The sequence below is a fragment of the Xenopus laevis genome, chromosome 5L, assembly GCF_017654675.1.
Source record: "Xenopus laevis strain J_2021 chromosome 5L, Xenopus_laevis_v10.1, whole genome shotgun sequence".
In the NCBI taxonomy this organism is placed as follows: Eukaryota; Metazoa; Chordata; class Amphibia; order Anura; family Pipidae; genus Xenopus; species Xenopus laevis.
The window spans coordinates 42,712,209-42,734,740 of record NC_054379.1 but is presented as its reverse complement, the minus strand read 5'-3'; the positions used below and the strand labels follow the sequence as shown (position 1 = coordinate 42,734,740).

The 22,532-nt window shown below is 38.7% G+C and overlaps 1 protein-coding gene across 6 annotated transcripts in view; it reads right to left on the bottom strand.

Moving 5' to 3' along the window:
• Window positions 1–22,532, bottom strand: part of map4k3.L (mitogen-activated protein kinase kinase kinase kinase 3 L homeolog) — a 181,181-nt gene that overhangs the window by 14,300 nt on the left and 144,349 nt on the right. For all 6 annotated transcript variants that reach the window (XM_041562695.1, XM_041562696.1, XM_041562697.1 and 3 more), the window contains 6 exons: window positions 15,634–15,676; window positions 11,071–11,233; window positions 10,535–10,659; window positions 6,296–6,337; window positions 436–520; window positions 153–232 (listed from right to left, as the gene is read on the bottom strand). In XM_041562695.1, coding sequence (XP_041418629.1) covers window positions 153–232; window positions 436–520; window positions 6,296–6,337; window positions 10,535–10,659; window positions 11,071–11,233; window positions 15,634–15,676 — 538 coding nt within the window. The remainder of the gene's footprint in view (window positions 1–152; window positions 233–435; window positions 521–6,295; window positions 6,338–10,534; window positions 10,660–11,070; window positions 11,234–15,633; window positions 15,677–22,532) is intronic.

Sequence of the window (22,532 nt, the reverse complement as noted above, 5' to 3'; positions counted from 1 at the left end):
CTGATATAGGTCTGTTGGGCTCGTTGGAGGTCCCCATACACGTGCAGATAAACTGCCAAATCAGTCTAAAGTGCTCAAATCGGCAGATTAAATCTCCCATGTATGGTCACCTTTCCTGTACAGTCTGGCAATCATGAAAAAGTCATGTGTACCTGTTCCATTGAGGTTTCATGCAACTCGTTCAGATTCAAGGTGTAAATGCCCTCCTCTGCACCAAATATCAAGTATTGATCTGAGAGGAAACAAATATGATATCAAGTAGGAGAAAAACAACAATTCCAATAATGTGCTTAAATGATATGTGTGAGGGGATGGTATCTATTTTCTCTCTTCTGCTCCCACAGCTCCATGGCTATTCAATCCATTTGGGAAGGATACTGTGACTCCCTAGATCTGCTTTATCTCACATGATATCTCTTTTTGAATAGAACTTACCCCTTGTCTCTGGATTTATCCACGATGTTGCACAATGAATCTTCAAAGGGCACCCATTAAACACTTTTGAAAAACAAGCCCCCATCTGCAAAACAAAAACCCAGTCACATGACAATGCATTTTATATTGTATAACAAACTTCTTCCCTCTGTTTGGTTAAATGGGGTGTTTTCACTTCAGTTGTTTTCAGATTGTTCCCCAGAAATAAAGACTTTTTTCAATTACCATCCATTATTTATTTTTTACTTTTTTTCCAAAATCTAAGTTTAAAGTCTAATGTTGGTGGTGTCTGGTGTTTGAGTCTGACAGCTCAGTAATTCAGGTGCAGACTCTGAACTGTTACAATTTTGCAACATTTAGTTGATACATTTCTCAGCTGCGTCTCTGGAGTATTAGCAACTATTGTATCAATTATAACAGCTGCCTTTAATGAAACCCAGAGATTCTGCTCAGCGAGAAAGATAAGAAATGTATCAACTAAATGTATCCATTTAGAACAGTTTACAGGGTCTGCGACCCCCCCTCCCAGAGCTGCTTTTAGAAGGTAAAAAAATGACACTTTACACTTCAATATCAATTAGACATTGAAATAGACAGTTTGTGTCGAGGGGTGCTGTTGCTTTTAGGCAGTTAAGGTGGCCATACACATAGAGATCTGCTTGTTTGGCGATTTCGGCAAACAAGTGGATCTCTCCCCAATATGCCCACATTGAGCTGGGTGATATTGGTCTGATTCAATCGTGGGCCCTAGCGCCCAACAATCTAATCATAATTCAGCCAATACAGGCAGTTGGACCGCATCAACAATCAGATGCGACCATGATCCGACGGGATTTTTTACCCTGCCGATCGACATCTAGAAGACTTTCAGCCAGATATCGATTGGGGAAGCCCGTCGGAGGGCCCCACACACCGGCCAATAAGCCGGCAACTCAGTTTGTCGGCAGCTTTTATCAGCCCGTGTATGGCCAGCTTTAGTTGGTCTCCATGTATAAGTCAATGGAAGAGCTGTCAAGGTCATGTATAAGTCAATGTCCCTATCCCAACTGGAAGATATTGTGGGATAGCTTGATAATCCGATAAATTTGGGGTTTTCGGGCAAACCCCCCAAAAAGACTAGCAATTTTGAAGAAAAGACTGAAAAAAATGTGCGATTCTGATTGTCACTTGATTTTATTGAGTTTTTTACTGATCTGATTAAATTGAGTTATTTTATTAATGAATAAGGCAAAATCAAGGATGGGAGTTTGGCCAAGCTTTATTTATTGAAACCAGGGGTGCTTCGCCAATGAGGCGAGTTGAGGCTGTCGCCTCAGGCGGCAGCGCCCCACTAGGTACCAGGGGCAGAAAAAATGCTGATTTTTCTTACTCTGTGTTGCTACAGTTTTATTGTTATTTGTTATTACTTCTCTTACTATTCAGGCCCTGTCCTATTCATCTCCCAGTATCTCATTCAAACCACTGCCTGGTTGCTAGGGTAAACTGGACCCTAACAACTAATTAGCTGCTGAAATTCCAAACTGGAGGGCTGCTGAACAAAAATGTAATCGAAGGTTGAAAAACCAAGAAAAATAAAAAATGATGGTCAAATGCAGGTCAAGACTATAGATATCTACATCTACTGTAATTAGGGTTGCCACCTTTTCTAAAAATAAAAATACCGGCCTTCCTATATATTTTTCTTTTTTCCATATTAATAACATTGGGATCAACCAGCATTTTTACCGAACAGGTTCCTGTCAGATGCCAATGTGTTGATTTGTTACACTGTAATTAACGGCTCATTTCTTCTTCCACCTCCTAGAAAGCATTACTGTCTATTTGTAGCATCTTCTTTGCTTAGCTGGGAAATGTGTTTTGTCAAAACAGAGGCACAGATGCTGCTCTTGTGCAAAATATCTCACCATTGTATTACACGAGACTTGCTCTGAATGTTTTAAAACCATAGTAGATACAGCTAATTCAGGATCCACATTTTATCAGACTAACTGCCATGCTTCCTTCTACACATCTATTTTCAGCCCTTGTGCAATAAACATGAAGCGCAGACTAGAGAGTGAGGAGAGAGGGGGCACAGGGTATAAGAAAGGTGCCATGCTGAAGAGTACAAACACAGCACCCTGACATGGAAGGTTTGTTTCAAATCATATGAAGGAGGCTGTGCCTACCATTTTGCATGCAAAAGTAATAACATACAGGCATCAGCATGTGATAACGGTGCAACAAACCCTCATTGTCTACCTGCTGAATGAGCACCTACCCGCAGAATGAGCGCCCACCCGCAGAATGAGTGCCTACCTGCAGAATGAGTGCCTACCAGTAAAATGAGCGCCCATCCTCAGAATGAGCGCCCACCCGCAGAATGAGTGCCAACCCGCAGAATGAGTGCCTACCCGCAGAATGAGTGCCCATCTGCAGAATGAGTGCCTACCAGCAGAATGAGCGCCCACCTGCAGAATGAGTGCCCATCCGTAGAATGAGTGCCTACCCGCAGAATGAGTGCCCACTCGCAGAATGAGTGCCGACCCACATAATGAGCACCCATCCGCAGAACGAGTGCCTACCTGCAGAATAAGTGCCCACCTGCAGAATGAGTGTCTACCTGCACAATGAGTGCCTACCTGCAGAATGAGTGCCTACCCGCAGCATTAGTGCCTACCCGCTGAATGAGTGTCTACCCGCAGTAGTTAAATTTTTCATGAATTCAGGCTTTCTTTACCTTAGTATCTGGTCTAGAATTTCCATAACCAGACCTACCTACCCAATTAATATTTGAGTGGCTGCCAAGTGCGGTGCTTGAAACCCTGAGTTCAAGAGTGGAATGCAGATCTACTGGGCTGAGCTCTACTGTACAGGGAGATGGCAAAACTACTATACAGACACCACTTTATAATAATAGAAAAAAGCAACACTGATGGCAGAATCTGACATGAAACTATATTTTTTGTGTCCAAAATAGAGACTACATTACAGTCTGTTATTATTTCTACTCTAGTATCATCTACTTTCATTCCAAAAGCCCATATGAAAGAGGCTTAAAGGAGTTGTTTGCCTTTGAGTTAACATTTAGTATGATGTACCGAGTGATATTCTGAGACAATTTTGTAATTGGGTTTCATTATTTATGGTTTTTGAGTTATTTAGCTTTCAGCACCTCTCCAGTTTGCAATTTCAGCAATCTGGTTGCTAGGGTCCAAATTACCCTAACAACCAAGCATTGATTTGAATGAGAGACTCGAATATGAATAGGAGAGGGCCTGAATAGAAAGATGAGTAATAACAAGTAGCAATAACAATAAGTTTGTAGCCTTACAAAGCATATGTGTTTTAGAAGGGTTCCGAGACCCCCATTTGAAATCTGGCACAAGTCAAAAGAAAGCAAATAATTAAAAACAAGGTAAATTACATAATGAAGACCAACTGAAAAGTTCCTTAGAATTAACCATTCTATAACGTACTTAAAGGTGAACCACCCCTTTAAGCTTAGGGTGCTCATACTTTACTGATGTGTTAGTGAGCCACACAGCTACTATAAAATAATTTCCATCATCCTAATTAATCTATTGCTCCACAGTGAATAATGAGTGCTTCATTGGTGAAGGTTTGTGTATATAGATTATAATGTGCCGCTGGTATTTTGTCATGCATGGGGAAAACTGTGTGAGTGGAGTGAAATTCACTTTGCATAAATACAGTAACCTATTTCTTGACCCTGTGATTGAGTGCATTAAAAATAACCCACTGTCTCTGCTCTACACTGCCAGACAAATTGGCCTACTCCTTGTCTGTGGGAGATAAGGTGTCTGGGTTGCTGTATTTTCCAAGCTAATTGAAGATAAATGAGTGAACGGGAGAATGCTATACTTCCATATTTATTTTTAAAAAAAGCTTATTTTAATTGATATAATATAACATGATATTGTTTCATCTCTCTATTCACGTCAGTTTTAATTTGTGTGGTGTAGAGATGAAACTTATAGGTAATTTATAGGTTAGAATTTATAGAGAACTCCAGAAATAAGTTGAGATTACACACAGCTGTAGTAGTAAAACTTGCCACCCTTAGATGGCAGCAGAGGAACATTAGCAATATTTTTTTCTTATCCGTCCACTATATATATATATATATATATATATATATATATATATATATATATATATATATATATATATAAATTTATACCATCGAGCATAAATAAAATTGATATACAAAGAGAAATAAATTCACATAAAATACTAAACTAAACAATATCAAATATTCACAGGTTCCAAGAAAAAGTGATTGCACATATTTTAAGTTTAGAAAATTATTAGAATGCTTACTTGTGATTATTTTGTAATCATTTCTGTAAATATGATCTATAAAAAATTAACTTAAAAAAAGTTCTTCTCCTGCCACCCCATGCTTCTAGGGCATGGGGGTTCATTTATAAACAATGGGCACATTTGCAATCCATAGCAACCAATCAATGATTAGCATTCTTCAGCCAGTGGCAGGTAGAACTAATAAAACAAACTTTTGATTGGTTGTCTTTCCTAGGTCTAATTTTGCCCAGTGTTGATAAATGAGCACCGCAGTCTCTGGTGCTGGCTTTTTCTACATTGTTTCAATAGTCAGAACCAAACACCAGCACTGCAAAGAATAGCAATTAACTTAAAGGGTTACTGTCATGGGAAAAACATTTTTTTCAAAATGAATCAGTTAATAGTGCTGCTCCAGCAAACAGATTTTTTATATTCAATTTTGAAATCTGACATGGGGCTAGACATATTGTCAATTTCCCAGCTGCCCCAAGTCATGTGACTCCCTTCCCCCCCCCCCCAGCAGCCAAATAATAGAACAATGGGAAGGTAACCAGATAACAGCTCCCTAACACAAGATAACAGCTGCCTGGTAGATCAACACTCAATAGTAAAAACCCATGTCCCACTGAGACACATTCAGTTACATTGAGAAGGAAAAACAGCAGCCTGCCAGAAAGCATTTCTCTCCTAAAGTGCAGGCACAAGTCACATGACATGGGGCAGCTGGGAAATTGACAAAATGTCTAGCCCCATGTCAGATTTCAAAATTGAATATAAAAAAATCTGTTTGCTCTTTTGAGAAATGGATTTCAGTGCAGAATTCTGCTGGAGGAGCACTATTAACTGATGCGTTTTGAAAAAAAACATGTTTTCTGATGACAGGATCCCTTTAAAGAACCAGTAACAACAAAAAAATTCTAAAAAAAATTCGTCAGTATGCTTCAAAAAAAAGACACCAACACATATTAAACTTTAAAGTAGCTAAGTCTTTAATAAGAAATAACTTACCGAAGCTCTGCTTGCGCTCCTCTTCAGAAAAGGCGTTTAATGATCCATCGTACGGTGCTTGATTTCTCCTCCCTGCCTTCCTTTTAGGAGATAGCCAGGGAGGAGAAATTGAGTGCCGCACGATGGATCGTCGCCCTGTCTGAAGAAGAGTGCAAGCGGAGTCTCGGGAAGTTTTTTCTTAATAAAGACTTAGCGATTTTAAAGTTTAATATGTGTTGGCGTCTTTTTTTCGTAGCATACCAACGAATTTATTTTAGAAAAATTTGCTGTTACTGGTCCTTTAAAGACCACTATTTTTAATGAATATATATATAGGAATTACTTTTTCTTTTATTAGACAAAACTGCATTTCTAGGTTTAAATCCCCTTTAAGTTACATGGCTGCAACAACAAGGGCCCCTTTACTCCAGGGTTTACTGTCCCTTTAACGGTCCTTTCAGAAAATGAAAAGCAGCCCAGTTCCAATAACAGGTTTTTATTACATAAACAGAACAAGCCGGAAGTTTAATTTACAGTTTTATTAACACATCTTGAAATGCTTACTTACATGTACTTTAGGCGTGGGTGGAAGTCCGTTACTAATTGGCTTCTAAGAAAAGAAAACATGGTTAATATTAAAGCACTACTAGTACTATAAATCTACAGCTTCCCACTGAATAGATTGGGAAGGCTCTTCCAAGGGCAGATACAATGGCAAGAAGTTTGCACTCACTCACTGGCGTTTCTAAGGGTCACTATCTGTTGCCCCAGTGTCTTCCACAGGCACAACCTTTTCCATGCATTTCTAATAGTTGCACTGGAAGGTGATTATAAGGTGTTTTGATATTCACGTGTCTGCTTGAAAGGGACCTGGTGGTTAAAGGTCTATATGGGGCATATATATAAATATATATCACTGGGAGATAACCAGCAGTAACAATGTTCAAGAACTAGTTCATAAGCCTATACAACTGAGGAGAGCTGTGGAGTATTCTGAATTACTTGTTTGTTGAACTGACTCCTAAACCATTTTATGCCTTTTCTTGCTTGAAATATTACTATAAGCCAAAGATTTGTGTTTATGGTAGATGAAACTGTATTCAATTACCTTAAAGGAACAGTAACACCAAAAACTAAAAATGTATCAAAGTAATTAAAGTTTAATGTACTGTTGCCCTGCACTGGTAAAACTGGTGTTTGCGCTTCAGAAAGACTACTATAGTTTTATTAAGTATGCTCCGAATCCACTATTTTGGATTCGGTCGAACCCCCGAATCCTTCGTGAAAGAGTCGGCTGAATACCGAACCAAATCCTAATTTGCATATGCAAATTAGGGATGGGAAGGGGAAAACATTTTTTACCTTGTTTTGTGACACAAAGTCACGCAATTTCCCTCCCTGCCCTTAATTTGCAAATGAAAATAGGATTCGGTTTGGCCGGGCAGAAGGATTCGGCCGAATCCTGCTGAAAAGGGGAGAATCCTAGATTCGGTGCATCCCTATAGTTTATATAAACAAGCTGCTATGTAGCCATTCAAAGGAGAAAAAGGTACAGGTTACATAACAGATAAAACACCATTGTATTGGACAGGGCTTATCTGTTATGTGCTGTGTAACCTGTGCCTTTTCTCATTTTTCCAGATTAAATGGCTGCCTCCATGACTACACAGCAGCTTGTTTATATAAACTATAGGGATGCACCAAATCCAGGATTCGGTCTTTTTCAGCAGGATTTGGATTCGGCCGAATCCTTCAGGCCGGCCAAACCGAATCCTAATTTGCAGGGGTGCCCAAAAGGTAGATGGGGATCTACCAGTAGACCTTTAGCTGGGGATCAGTAGATCTCAAGACACTGTCAACAAACAGCTTGACTAAATCCCCCTCCTATTTCAAGCTTTTCATTCAGATATTAATTATGTTAAGGTCACATAAGAAATAATTGTTTGTTAAATATAGCAATATAAATTCTCTCATAAATCTATATAATATTTAAGCGATATTTTCCATGGAACAGAATTCAAGCAATACTTTTATGGATGTAGATCATAATGGGACAACATCACTAAAAGTAGACCTCACCTTAGTAAAGTATAAACCCTTTTAAACTATAGAATTCTTTCTGAGGCAAACACACAGCTTTTCCCAGTGCATGCTAACAGTATATTACAGTATATGTTTATTACTTTAAACTGCTTTAATTTTTGGGTGTTACTGTTCCTTTAAGGGGCTTCAAACGCTTTCCCACGTTTGCTTTACCCCCTCACTCCATGTGCTAGTGCATTATTCTGCTGACCAATTCTGCTAATTAATACAGGTATGGGATCCATTATCCGGAAGACCGTTATCCAGAAAGCTCCAAATTACAGGAAGGCCGCCTCCCATAGACTCCATTTTAATCTAATAATTCTAATTTTTAAAAATGATTTCCCTTTTCTCTGTAATAATAAAACATTAGTTTGTACTTGATCCCAACAAATATATAATTAATCCTTATTGGAAGCAAAACAATCCTATTCGGTTTATTTAATATTTAAATTAGTTTTAAGGAGACAAGGTATTGAGATCCAAAACACAGAAGATCCCTTATCTGGAAAATACCAGGTCCCAAGCATTCTGGATAACAGGTTGCATACCTGTATTATCCTTCAGTCTTAAAATTGCCACTGAAGGGAACTCTACATGATATCACTGTAAAATATTGTAAATACAGGTCATACAGGATGCTTGGAACTTGGGGGTTTCCGGATAAGGGATCTTTCCATTATTTGGACCTCCAAACCTTAAGTATAATTAAAGTAGTAGCTGGGATAAAGTACAAGGTACTGTTTTATTATTACAGAGTAAAAAAGGAAGTGCTTTAACACATTATAATAATTTGATTATTTTGGTCTATAGGAGATGTCTACCTGTAATTCAGGGCTTTCCAGATAATAGATCCCATACCTGTACTGTCATAACATAGCTCTCTACCATCATAAAAAGGAGGAAAAGAGTTAAAGCACTTTAAGTGATGTACATTCTTTCCATTTTATATATCACAGCCTATGGAAACGTTTCTTTAGTTGCCGGGTTCCCTTTTTCTGAACTAAGAAAGGATAATTTAGGGCTGGGTTATTATACATTATTTATAACAAGTTTATATTCCATTTATGTCCTTTTATACAGACTGTACAGTTTGAGGCTTACAGATTCTGTGCTGATGTACATTTATAGAAATTGGTGGGAGTTGACACCTATCTAGATATATTTAATTGAAGTCTATGAAGAATGGCAAGAAAAAGCATATAACTGTCTGAATTTCTATCCATAAATGTAAATATGTAGAGAAGTGAGGTTATGTGCACCATGCAAAAGTATAAGCATGCACTTCATAGTACAGCTATGGGACCTGTTATCCAGAATGCTTTGGAACTGGGGTTTTCCGGATAATGGATCTTTCCATAATTTGTATCTTCGTAACTTAAAGGAGTTGCTCACCTTTTACTTAACTTTCAGTATGATATAGAGAGTGATATTCTGAGACAATTTACAATTGGTTTTCATTTGTTATTATTTGTGGTTTTTGAGTTATTTAGCTTTTTTATTCAGCAGCTCTCCTGTTTGCAATTTCAGCAATCTGGTTGCTAGGGTCCAAATTGAAAAGTTGCTTAGAATTAGACATTCTATAACATACTGAAAGTTAATTGAAAGATGAACCACCCCTTTAAGTCTACTGGAAAATCAGTTAACAATAAATAAACACAATAGGCTGATTTTGCCTCCAATAAGGAGTAATTATATCTTAGTTTGGATCAAGCTACTGTTTTATTATTACAGAGAAAAGGGGAATCCCTTTTTTAAATGTGAAATGATTTGGATGAAATGGCATCTATGGGAGACGCTGTTTCTATAATTCTTTTTTGGATAACGGGTTTCCGGCTAATTCCTGTAATTGTAATAAATGGGAAAAAAGAGAGACAGCAATGCTAGCAGGAAATGGAAAAAAGCTATTTTTTTTAAAGACCTGTACATATTACTTATTTTTTATTACAAAAAAATGCTCATTTTGCCTAACTTTCCCTCTCCTCCTGCAATGAGGAATGTATGTTTAAACTGCAGCTTGTGTCAGGCTTTCAGATAAGGGGGACTTTCAAGAAATAGCAAGAAAGGTATTTGTTAAATACAACAAAAGGCAGAAATATGTTTAGCAGAAGCCGTATTCATTTAACTTGCGTTGAACGAGGGTGGGGTGTATGGTATTTTGCTCCTAGTTGTGAAGTCCTAGTTCTGATAACCGCAAATCTGCTGCCAGTCAGAAACAAATCTTGATTTTCAACAGTAAGGGGGTTATTTACTAAACTCCGAGTGCGGAAATCATGAAAAATTCATCATTTTCTTTTAATAAAATCAGACTTTTAAAAAATCACTAATTTTTCGGAATTTATTAACCCCAGAGGATGGAAAAGTCAGAATCAGAAAATCCGGCATCTCAGACCTGTTGAGGTTGCATATAAGTCAATGGGAGAAGTCCCAATGATTTTTTTGATGTGCGCTGGGTTTCGTGCAATACCCTAAAGTTTTCGAGTGAAAATCCAGAAAAAATCGTGAAAATCCAGAAAAAATCGTGAAAATCAGATGAAAAATCATGGAAATCAGATTTTTTGCCGCAAAGCAAACTTCAGGAAAATGTAATAATAAATAAGCTTAAAAAACCCAAGCGGATTTGATCGGAGTTTGTAGCCGAAAATATTGAGATAAATTCGGATTTTGGTAAATAAATAATAATAAAGTGACTCTAGCTTGACTGGAAAGAGAGGGGGGCACTCACCGGCACATCTTTCTTCTCTTTTCGCGAAGGCAGATTCAGTGACTTGGAATTCTGATTTTCATTCTGTTGTGAAAGTGAAGACAATTCCTTGTCTCCATTCAGGTGGAATGAACCCACTCCATTACCTGGAGAAAGAAAAGGGTAAGGGTTACTTATTATTACTGTTCTTTTTCTAGAACAGACGAGTATCTTTATTTATTTATTAATCTAATTATAACAATATGGTTATTGTATTATTTATTAATCTAATTATAACAATATGGTGCTTTGCAAAACTACACCTCCATTGTATGGAAAGCTGTGATCATATTACAGATATAAACCAGTATTCCAACATTTGGAAAGCTATGGGCTATACCAATGAGTTCTAATAAGAGTGGAACTAGCATGTGCCTAGTATCTACCCCAGCTGAGATTAAAATAACCTTTTATTGGGAGTCATCTGGAAAAGAATTGTGAGCAAAACATCTTTTTTCAGACAACTGAATACTGTTCTGGAAAGAATATGCCTTTTAGAGAAATATATTTGCATTTACCTAAAGCATTGGGCTTGTGTGGAGGTAACCGTGGAGGGGGAGGCCTTGGAGGTACATAAGATGTAGGCCGTGCTGGACTCTCTGAGACTGGACATCGCTTTATGGTTCCTTGGTTATCATCCTCAGAAGCAATGCTTTCTTGTGGGATGTATATAGATTTAGGCTGCAAGTAGACAACATCAATAATAATTATAATCAAAAAGCTCTTGAAAAAGTTTTGCATAAAAACCTTAAAGGGGAACTAAAGTCCAAAATAAAATAATGCTAGAAATGCTGTATTTTGTATACTAAACATAAACTTACTGCACCAGAAGCCTAATTAAACAAATGATTTATGTTTTCAAAGATGGCCGTAGGGGGCTGTCATCTTTGTTAAACATCTTTGCAAGACCAAGACTACGCACATGCTCAGTGTGGTCTGGGCTTCAATTGGGAGCTTAAAATTGTCATAAATGATCAAAACAGCACAAGTTAAAAAAGACTGATTAATAATCAGGATATGCAGAATTCACTGGGTCTACGGATACAAATCTCTACACGATCGGCGGCTGTTTTACAGGGAATTAAAAAAAAATTGCTCAAGGTCAGGGAAATAAGGTGGGGGGCTCCCCCTGCTGTATGAAAGTATGATTGTTTCCCTGCAGTTAGGGACATCTGAAGTTTCCTATCCTCAGCAGTCAGAACAAGTAAAACGAAGGGGGAATTTTAACTACATACAGTCAGTTTTATTATAAAAATGGTAGACATTTTTTAATTAATGTATATTGCAGATAGATTTAATTTTCATTAAAGAAAGTAAAAATGGGTTTTTTTTGTTTTGCCTTAACATCTCCTTTAACCCTATGCTGAGTAAACAGCAGTGCCAACAAGTCATGTATTCAGTTTATAACTAGATATTAAATAGAATTAACAGATTAATAAAGATGGGAAATGCAAGAAATCCCATACAATATTTACTTTGCGCCCCAGATCTTTTGTGGCTGAGTAATAATATATAAGAACAGTAAGCAGCTTCCCTGGTCAGTTCAGTATAAATGAGTCAGTTCATTGGTAAAGCAAAGAAAAACACACAGCAGTTTATCTTTGTCAGAAAAGGTCTCATTGTGCTGTGCGGAGTCAGGAGACATCTGCTCAGGTCTGGTCACACCAGTAATAAGAAATAGCTAATATTTATTATCTACCATACAGCAATACAGGCCACTACTGCTCTATTGGCTCATCAGATGCTTGTCTATTTCTCTTATGTTATGCCTTTCACCTTTTGGCAACTACAGGTATGTGGTAATTTGGTAATTTGGATTGTCATACCTTAAGTCTACAAAAAAAAATCATGTAAACATTAAATAAACCCAATAGGCTGGTTTTGCTTCCAATAAGGATTAATTATATGTTAGTTTGGATCAAGTACAAGGTACTGTTTTATTATTACATTACAGATGAAATAATTTTTAAAAATTAAAATTATTTTGATCTTATATCGGTTCAATAATATGCAGTTACCTTGGCGTTTCGGCTGAAAAACGCAAATACTGGCGTTGCATGGCGGATGTTAGCTTACAAGCGCCCAGTGGGAATTGCTATAGTGTGTATTCCATTATTTTCAATAGTGCTACACGTTGTGTGTATTTATGCTCGAATACGCAGTTTAATAAACACAACGTAAAACCGCACCGCGTGACCTCACCTTTTTTATTAAAGGTTGTTTTTTTTGTATTGTATTAAAGGCTTGTTGCTTGTCCACTAAGCTCTAAGGTCTGTGATTTTTTCCCAGAACGGAAGGCTTATAGTTGCCCTACTACATGGCTTTGTTGTACCAGTTGAAAGATCTGTAATAGTTCTGAGTGAGTGATTTTAGGCTGAACTGTCCATCCCAGGAAATACAACTAGGGTGTAAAACTTCAGGTCATCCTACCGATGTGAGAGGCTTGTATCAAGGCCTGTAGTCATTTTAGCAGTCTGTAATGATTTTGTTGTTCTACAAGCTTGTAAGGTGCTGTTATTCAATAAAATGGGGCTTCTGGGTGTTCTACTATCTTGCAACATTTGTGGTTGATAACCATTTCTGTGACTCTTTCTAGTGTGGTCTTACTTGTGGTTGTTTCACCAAGCTCCTCGACTAACAGGAGATACCTGTACATGTACTGGTGTTATCCTCTTAGAAGATTGCTATAATCAAGAGGAAAGACTACAGAAGGGAATTATTAACTATTAATCCCTCTGTGCTTCATTTTTAATATGCATTTGTCACAAAATGCAAAAAAGGCAAAGAACCACACAAGAAGGAAGTTTTGTTGGCTCAAGGGCAGTTTTGCTCCCAATATTCTTTTATTTTCTCTTGAAGACAGTCTCCCTTTCTTCCAGGCAAAGGCAATCTTCCTGTGCAGCGTGCGATGGAAAGTAGTGCACACAGAGCTGCAGGCAAAGCCTTCTATTATCTTCTGGATAGGCAACTAATGTACATTTTCATGGTTGAGTTGTCCTTAATTCATTAATCTCAACTTTAAATGTTTGGAGGTAAATAAAAGACGTCAAGGGGAAAAAAGGATACTCGCACGAACAGCTAGGAATGTTAATTTAGAAGCAGGAAAAGCACGAGAAATATTCCAACTTCAGGCAATTTTCGAATAAAAGAACTGAATCCATCAGAAAATAACTGATGTGGTGATTAGCGCTTACTGCTGTGCATCGCTGCACCCTGTCACTTTGCACTGTAGTTCAGCTCTGCTACCTACACAATATTTAATGCTTGCAATTCCACAATATTCCATATTGACAGTCCATACTGTCTGATCTCCTCGGATTAGTACCACTCAGTTGTATCATAGACCCTACCAGCATATTTGTAGTTTACATAATGAAAGACAGATTTTTTTTCAGAAATTATCATATATATACAGAAAAACCAAAAACAAATTAAGTTGCGCGTTCCGACTGCAAAATTTCTACATTTTTTTTCCACAAAAAATGTTTACTTTTATTCAGATTGTATTAGATCTTCTGAACGGCAATAACAGTACAGTTATGGGACCTGTTATCTGGAAACCCATTATCCAGAAAGCTCCCATACACTCCATTATACTAAAATAATCCAGATTTTTAAAACCGGTTTCCTTTTTCACTGTAATAATAAAATAGTACCTTGCACTTGATCCAAACTAAGATATAATTATTCCTTATTGGAAGCAAAACCAACCTATTGGGTTTATTTAATGTTTACATTATTTCTAGTAGACTTAAGGTATGACGATCCAAATTATGGAAAGATCTGTTATCCAGAAAGTCTCAGGTCCCGAGCATTCTGGATAACAGGTCCCATAACTGTACACAGTACCTGGAATCAGAAGACACTGAAAACGATTTGTCCAATGAAAATATGAAGAGACAAATCTATGAGGATAGTTCTGCTGAAAGCTTTCCCTAGGTGTTGGCGACTTATAGCTTGAAGATTCTCTTTTCTTTTCTGAGCACTGCTCAGGGTTTTGTTCCAATCTTCCTTATCTGCTCCAACAGCCCTGCTGTCAGTATGATAAAAATCTTACAGGAGAATGGGTCTAGCAACTAGAGAGGGACAACTAATGTAATTGGTGCGCGGCAAGACAAAACTGATAAAAACTACAATTGTGTTTCTGCTACCCACTATTCCTTAGCACAGATTAAAATCCTGTAGGGTTTTGTGTGATACAGCAGCATTGATGGTGGGTGTTCTACTGTCTTTCTGTGTTAAAGGAGAACTAAACCCCCTTGCTAATAAAAACCCCTACCCTCCATAGTCCCCTCTCCCTGCTCCCCCTGAACAAGTGTTCACACAAGTAAATGCCTCTAAGCTGGTAATTACCCCGCATTGCAGAGTCAGCGCAGCGGAGTTAAAGGGGGCCATCTTCAGAGATTTGGGAAACTTCAGAGAGCAAGCACCATATCGGCACATGCACAGTTTTAGCAATATTCCAGTCCCAAACACATACGCATGTGCCGAAAGACACAGAAATTGCCGAATGGACCCGAAGATTCCCAAAGAGCCGCAAGATGGCTTTGGGTGCCAAATAAAGACTGTGATTGCCTATTTGATAGCCCCTATGTACACTGGCAGCCTACAGGAGTCTCTATTTTGTAGTTCACCTGGTTTTTATACAACCAAAACTTGCCCCCAAGTCAGGAATTCAAAAATAAACACCTGCTTTGAGACCACCGGGAACAACATCCAAGGGGTTGTTGTGCAACACGTTGCTTGTGAGATGCTGGTAGGGAACCACTACTTTAGAGTAAAAGGCATTTGACTACTCAGCAGGGTTGCTCTGGACTGGAAGGACACCAGGAGAAATCCCAGCGGGCCTCGGTCCTAATTGCCCCATTGGCTGGTGATCAGTTTGCGGTGGCCGCACAAGGAGGTGTGCAATGGGGGAGGGGTTTCAACTGCTGGGGTGGTGGATCCTTGGGTGATGGCCTCCTGTTTAACCCCATACCCCCCATTCAGCATAAAGTCACCCAACTATGTTATTTAAGTGAAACACTGCAACCATAGTTTGTATTAAGTTATGCTAAATATGAGAATTCACAAGCACTCACCTTTGGCGGTAAAGGAGGTGGTACCTTGGGTTTTATGGTTGAACTAGAAAGAAAGAAAGAAAGAAAAAAAAAAAAAGACATATGGATGTTATTTATATTTAGTTACTCATTTTGAAAAGAAGTTGCCCAACAAATGTACTAATCGATTATGCCATAGTGGTCCACAGAAACAGTTTATGTTTTGAAGAGCAGGAAAATGATCTCTTTTAATCTAAACATAGTACAACAGTTATGTGACATTGAGCACCGTCTCTATACAATCCCCTAAGCTTTCTTTACTGACTTGAAAAGTATATGTAAACATGACCATGCACTCATACCAATATATTTTCCCATTGAAAATTCAGTTTTTACCGTCTTTCTTTAATAAGGGATGCTGATGAAATTTGAGAGTAGAGCTGAGCAGAAAGAATGTAGAAGGGCTAGAATGTGCAAAGTGTAGGAGGTGTAGCAAGGAATATGTATTAATATCATTTATCACGCAAAAGGCTTTACATACTGAATGACTGTAGGGCAGAAGGACAGACAAATGGAATAAAATCTGAATGCCTATGTGCTGTATAGAATAACCAAGGCTTGTAGCAGGGTGACAGCTGCCATGTTTACATGTACATGGTCAGAGGGCCTAACAAAATTATAGGAACTTGAAACTAGAATCTGGCAAGTAGAGGTAGCCATACTTGTACATTGTATATTTGGTGAAGCAGCTTGCTGATTTTGACCCAACTGCCAACCTATCTAGGAATATATGGTACCCACAGGGGGCAGTCTCATCAGACTCTCCTCCAGCCTGACGTCGGTCTGTGACTCATTAAGGGTCAGGGCACACAGGCAGATTTGGGTAGATTAGTCACCCAGCGACAAATCTACTCTTCTTTGAGGGCGACTATTCTGCCTTCCCACCGGCTAAAATGTAAATCGACGGAAGGATGGCACTCTAAGCGATTCCTTTTTCAAAGTCACCCGAAGTTTCCTCATGAGGCAATTTCGGGCAACTTCAGAAAACGAATCGCTCAGAGGCAGGGGAGGCAGTTTGGGGAGATTAGTCGCCCCGAAGAAGAGGAGATTTGTCGCTGGGTGTCTAATCTCCCCAAATCTGTCTGTGTGCTCTGACCCTTAACTTCATTTAATCACATTCTGGAAAAAAGGCGCTTGCGAGGGGACATGATTACACTATACAAGTACATTAGAGGACATTATAGACAAATAGCAGGGGACCTTTTTACCCATAAAGTGGATCACCATACCAGAGGCCACCCCTTTAGACTAGAAGAAAAGAACTTTCATTTGAAGCAATGTAGGGGGTTCTTCACAGTCAGGACAGTGAGGTTGTGGAATGCACTCAGGGGCGATCCTGGCCCCTCCGCCTCCTGAGGCAGCAGCAATTTCTGCTGCCCCCCCTCCCTCAGAAATTCGCTCTTAAAGTACCAGAAGCAGCATTTTTACCGCCCCTGGTACCTAGTGGGGTGCTGCTGCCTGAGGCGACAGCCTCAACTCGCCTCATTGGCGAAGCACCCCTGAATGTACTGCCGGGTGATGATGTGATGGCTGATTCAGTTAATGCCTTTAAGAATGGCTTGGATGATTTCTTGGACAGACATAATATCAAAGGCTATTGTGATACTAAACTCTATAGTTAGTATAGATATGGGTATATAGAATTTAATTAAAAGTAGGGAGGGGTGTGTGTATGGATGCTGGGTTTTCATTTGGAGGGGTTGGACTTGATGGACTTTGTCTTTTTTCATCCCAATTTAACTATGTAACTAACTATGTAACATACAGGGATATATGCTGGACAAAAATGTAAATATTCTTTAAGTATCTTATAGGTAATAAATTCCGGGCTACATCCATTTCCATTTTCCTCATCCTATTTGGACTAGAGCAGACAAGTCTAATTACTTGTAGGACCATCATTGACAAAAACATTACTCCTCTACAGGGTAAATCTGTGTGATTTACAACAGAGCACTGCTTCAGACAGTCGTTTCTATTTGCTAAAAACTCATTCTGAACAATATGCTGCTCTCAGCTAGAGGAGCAACAGAGAAATGAACAATGGGATTCAATATGCTCATTGATCAAACTAAAGATCTGTTTGTCCACTCTTATTAACAGTTATTATCCTACCGCTGTTACTGAATAACTATTAAACAAGCTATGGTCTTCCACAACTTCCAACACAGAGTTAAAGGCATGTTGTTGAGAGTCGCAGTTCAAAAGCACAAAAAAGTGCTGCAGCCTGAACATCATTTCTGATATCTCTCAAGCAGGAAAATAAACCGGTTGCTGTGCTGATTGTGTTGATATGACAGAATGAGATAATGACTGCTTATCACAGAGCAAAACAAATCTCTTTATCAAATAGGCTTTTCCTACACATGAGATTAGGCGGTACACCCCCTCATAATACAGGTAAATATAAATAGATCATTTCACACAGGGAGACAGATTTATCAAAATGAAAAATTTTGCTTTTTTTATTTAAAAAAAAAAACGAAAAAATCTTAAATGTGTTATTATTAATCAATAACTTAAAGGAACAGTAAAAAATGAACATGTTTTAAAGTTGCTGCAATTGAAATAGGGCTAAATTAAACAGGTTATAAAGCAGATAACAGATAAACTCTGTACAACACCATTATATTCTACAGAGCTTATCGGCTATGTAACCTGAGCCTTTTCCCCTTTGGATGGCTACACCCGCAGCTACACGCCAATTTATTTATATAAACTATATTAGTGTTTCTGCCGCAGTGTTACCAGTGCCGGGCAACAGTACGTTATATTTTTAAAATGCCTTCATTTTTATGGTGTTACTGTTTACATCAACTCTATTTCATTTAAAAACTTGAAAAAAAAACCTTAAACACGGTACAGTAAAATCCAATTCTTACTTCAAGGGGTAAAATCATCACGGGTCAAATATCGAGGGTTAATTAACCCTCAATATTCGACTGAGAATGAAAATCCTTCGAAGGATTTTGCGAAAAAACGGCAATCGAACGATCAAAGGAATAATCCTTCGATTGAACGATTAAATCCTTCAAAGGATTTTAATCCAACGATCGAAGGATTATCCTTCGACCAAAAAAACGTAGCCAAGCCTATGGGGACCTTCCCCATAGGCTAACATTGGGTTCGGTAGCTTTTAGGTGGCGAAATAGGGGGTCGAAGTTTTTTCTTAAAGAGACAGTACTTCGACTATCGAATGGTCGGATAGTCGAACAATTTTAAGTTCGAATCCTTCGATTCAAAGTCGTAGTCGAAGTAGCCAAAAAAACACTTCGAAATTCGACGTTTTTTTACTTCGAATCCTTCACTCTAAGTTAATGAATTGGCCCCCAATTGTCAACGAGTCTGCTAAATTAAATTAATCTAGAAAACTTAAATGTTTGCATACAATAAATTTGTTTCTGAAACTCAAATTCACAATTTTTTCCACAGAAAAAAAAAAAAAGCCTTCCAAGGTCAGAATTTCAGATATAAATAAGTATAGCTTCAGGGAAGATATATATACATAAGAGTGTTTTGTGGGCTGTTAACTTTTGCCTACAAGGGAAGTAGGAAGATTATGTTCACAGTAGCGTGAACCAAATTTAAGAATTCTTCCTCTACTTGGGGCACCATTTTCTCAAAATTAAATATGAAACTAAAAATCAAATGGCAAGGTTTCTTTATTGTATGGAAAGTGCTCAACAACCAATGGTGATCACATTTTTCCTTTCATTGTTGTACCGGTAGCTGGATAAAAGAAATAAAAAAGAAAGAGATTATTTGCCATGGCTTATTCAGCGCCGGATTTCACTTCTGGGCGCCCCTAGGCCGCGCGGTCCGACCAGGCGGCCGCGCGGTCCCAGCACCCGCCTTCCCAGCGCGCCGGCGAAAAAACGCCGGCGCAGCTGGTGTAGTTGAACGGCGGCTGGGCGGCATGCCGCCCCTATTTTTTTGCCGCCCTAGGCCCGGGCCTATGCGGCCTTGCCGCAAATCCATATTTGCTCAGGGCTGTTTAAAGGATTACTAAAGCACAACTAAAGAAGTAGGTAGAAGTGTTGTACATTATGTTTTAAGCCCAAGGCAAATACAGCCCTTTAGCAGTAAAGATCTGTGTCTCCAAAGATGCCCCAGTAGCTCCCCTTCTTCTCTTCTGATTCACTGCACATGCTCTGTGCTGCTGTCACTTACTGAACTTAGGGACCCACTCACAATATACAGTACATATAGAATATAAATGTCACAATATAAGGCTGATTAGTAATTAATACATTATTACAGCACAGAAAGCAGTGCAATTAGCATCAGAAATTATCAGCCCTGTAGCATCAGCTTATATTACAGGCCAACCTAATTTCTGATTGATAGTTAGCAACAGACCCTAAGCTTAGCTTCTCAACAGCTGCTCAGAGCCCACTGAGCATGTGAGTGTCTCTTTCCAAGATGGCGACCCCCTGTGACAAGTTCTCATCCTGGATCACTGCTGCTATTGAGCAGCTGAAACTTAAGGGCTGATGCAATAATGTGATTAAAAAAAATATGGCATTTTTAGCCATTCATTTTTAGGGTTTAGCTACAGTCAGCTGCAGCTTCCTAACAACAGGAATAGTTGCATTTGCAGCAACTAAAACTCTCCAATGTTAGAAAGTTTGCTTTATATCTGCTGCAAAATGTTTCGGATAAAGTCCCTTCAATGGCCCCTTATTAATCAACTGATTCCACAAGGTTGGTCAGTGACCGCCTTGATCTGGGTTATTAATCAAAGGTTGAATTTTAGAGTTTTTTTTATACCTCAAATGAACTTAAAACTGGAATGGTTTCTAATTTAAGAAAAAACTCAAATGGAAAAAAGAATCAGCGAGTTCAGGGTTAACAACCCAAAAACTTGATCCCTTGAGTTTTCAGACAAAACCCTCCGTAAAAAAAACTCGAACATCATGAAGGCTATTAACATTTTCAAATGGTTCAGGGACCTCTGCCATTGACTTCTACATGACCTCAACAGGTTTTAGATGGTGTATTTTCGGATTCAAGCTATTTTCAGGGTCAGGACATAAACCTTGAAGAAAATTTTTTTTTAACCCGAAAAATTCACTTTGACCAAAAAAAAAAACCTTGAAAACTCAAAACCACTACATTTTTGTGGAAAACACAACTCGAAAATGCTTTTATTGCATTTTCCCTTTCTATCATTCTGCAGACACATGAAAACACATGAAAAGTGTAGATAGTTTCCAAAGACGTTTAGGGTTAGGGCACACAGGCAGATTCGGGGAGATTAGTCGCCCAGCGACAAATCTCCTCATCTTCGGGGCGACTAATCTCCCCGAACTGCCTCCCCGCAGGCTAAAATGTAAATCGTTGGCGGGATGGAACTCGGAGTGATTCGTTTTCCAAATTCGCCCTAAATTGCCTGAAACTTTGGGCGACTTTGGAAAACGAATTGCTCTGAGTGCCATCCTGCTGGTGATTTACATTTTAGCCGGCGGGAAGGCAGGGGAGGCAGTTCGGGGAGATTAATCGCCCCAAAGAAGAGGAGATTTGTCGCCAGGCAACTGATCTCCCCGGATCTGCCTGTGTGCCCTGACCCTTAATGCCTAGAATGCTTTCAAAATACAATGCTTCTTTGGGGGCGACTAATCTCCCCGAACTGCCTTACCGCCAGATAAAATGTAAATCGTCGGCAGGATGGCACTCTGAGTGATTTGTTTTCCGAAGTTTCCTCGTGAGGCAATTTCGGGCAACTTCAGAAAACGAATCGCTCCGAGGCAGGGGAAGCAGTTCGGGGAGATTAGTCACCCCCAAGAAGAGGAGATTTGTCGCTGGGCGACTAATCTCCCCGAATCTGCCTGTGTGCCCTGACTCTTAATGCCTTTAATGAGCTTTCAAAATACAATGCGTTTTCAGGTAAATTACTGTAATGCCCAGGAACTTATTAGTACCAAGTGCTTCAAGAAAAGTCCCGATATCTCAATTTTTAGTTCATACTCATTATTTTTATATAAAGTAAGACCGCAACAAATTCTTTTCATGTTATGCAGTATAACTGCAGTCATGGACACTTTCAATGCTTATCAGTCTGCACATAAACATAACCGTACAATGGGCATTTCAGATACTTTAACATTAAGTTCTTTAATGGAGAAATGATCGGTACTAAATCTGCCACTGGCTTCAAAGTTTGCAGTGCTATAGTATTTATTGCCTGGAAGATAGACTTTTCCAATTAAATGTTTTCCTAAGGAATGCAATGCACCTCACAATCAGGTCTGGAAGAAACTAATCTGATTGACCTTCTGTGCTTGACTTAAATCTTACACTCGCCTGGTGGCAGAATGAGATTAAAAAAGGCAGTCAAGCAAACAGGAATCTCATTACTTAATCTGTGGGACTTTATGTTAAACCTGCCAAGGAAATGCATACGGAAATACCATTATTATGTGAAGCTTATCAGTCATAAATCAGATTAACCTGTCACCCTAGGAAGAAACTGTTAGCAGAGGAACATTTGGAATATGCAGCTGTAGCACATACTAAGCCAGGACAGAAGCACTGGAAGACAGCGTGGAACATGTGGGGAACTTGGAGTGATGCTACGAAAAACATCAGCTCAATATACACATACAGACTGAACTTGAACATTAATAAACATTACTGGATGATTCCACAGAGGTCATTTTGCTATTCCTATATCTGTGCCAAAGAGATGCCAACATGTATTCCCTTGTAAGAAAACACCTTCATACATTTATCCAAGTTTAAAAATGTGTTTATTTTGTTTAAATTGGTAGTAAAAACATAAATAACATACAGCATGTTATTTTGGTTGATTTTTACATTACAGATATATCAAGATGAGCAGGCTCACTAAAGCTATAAATACGGAGAGATCTGCTCATTTG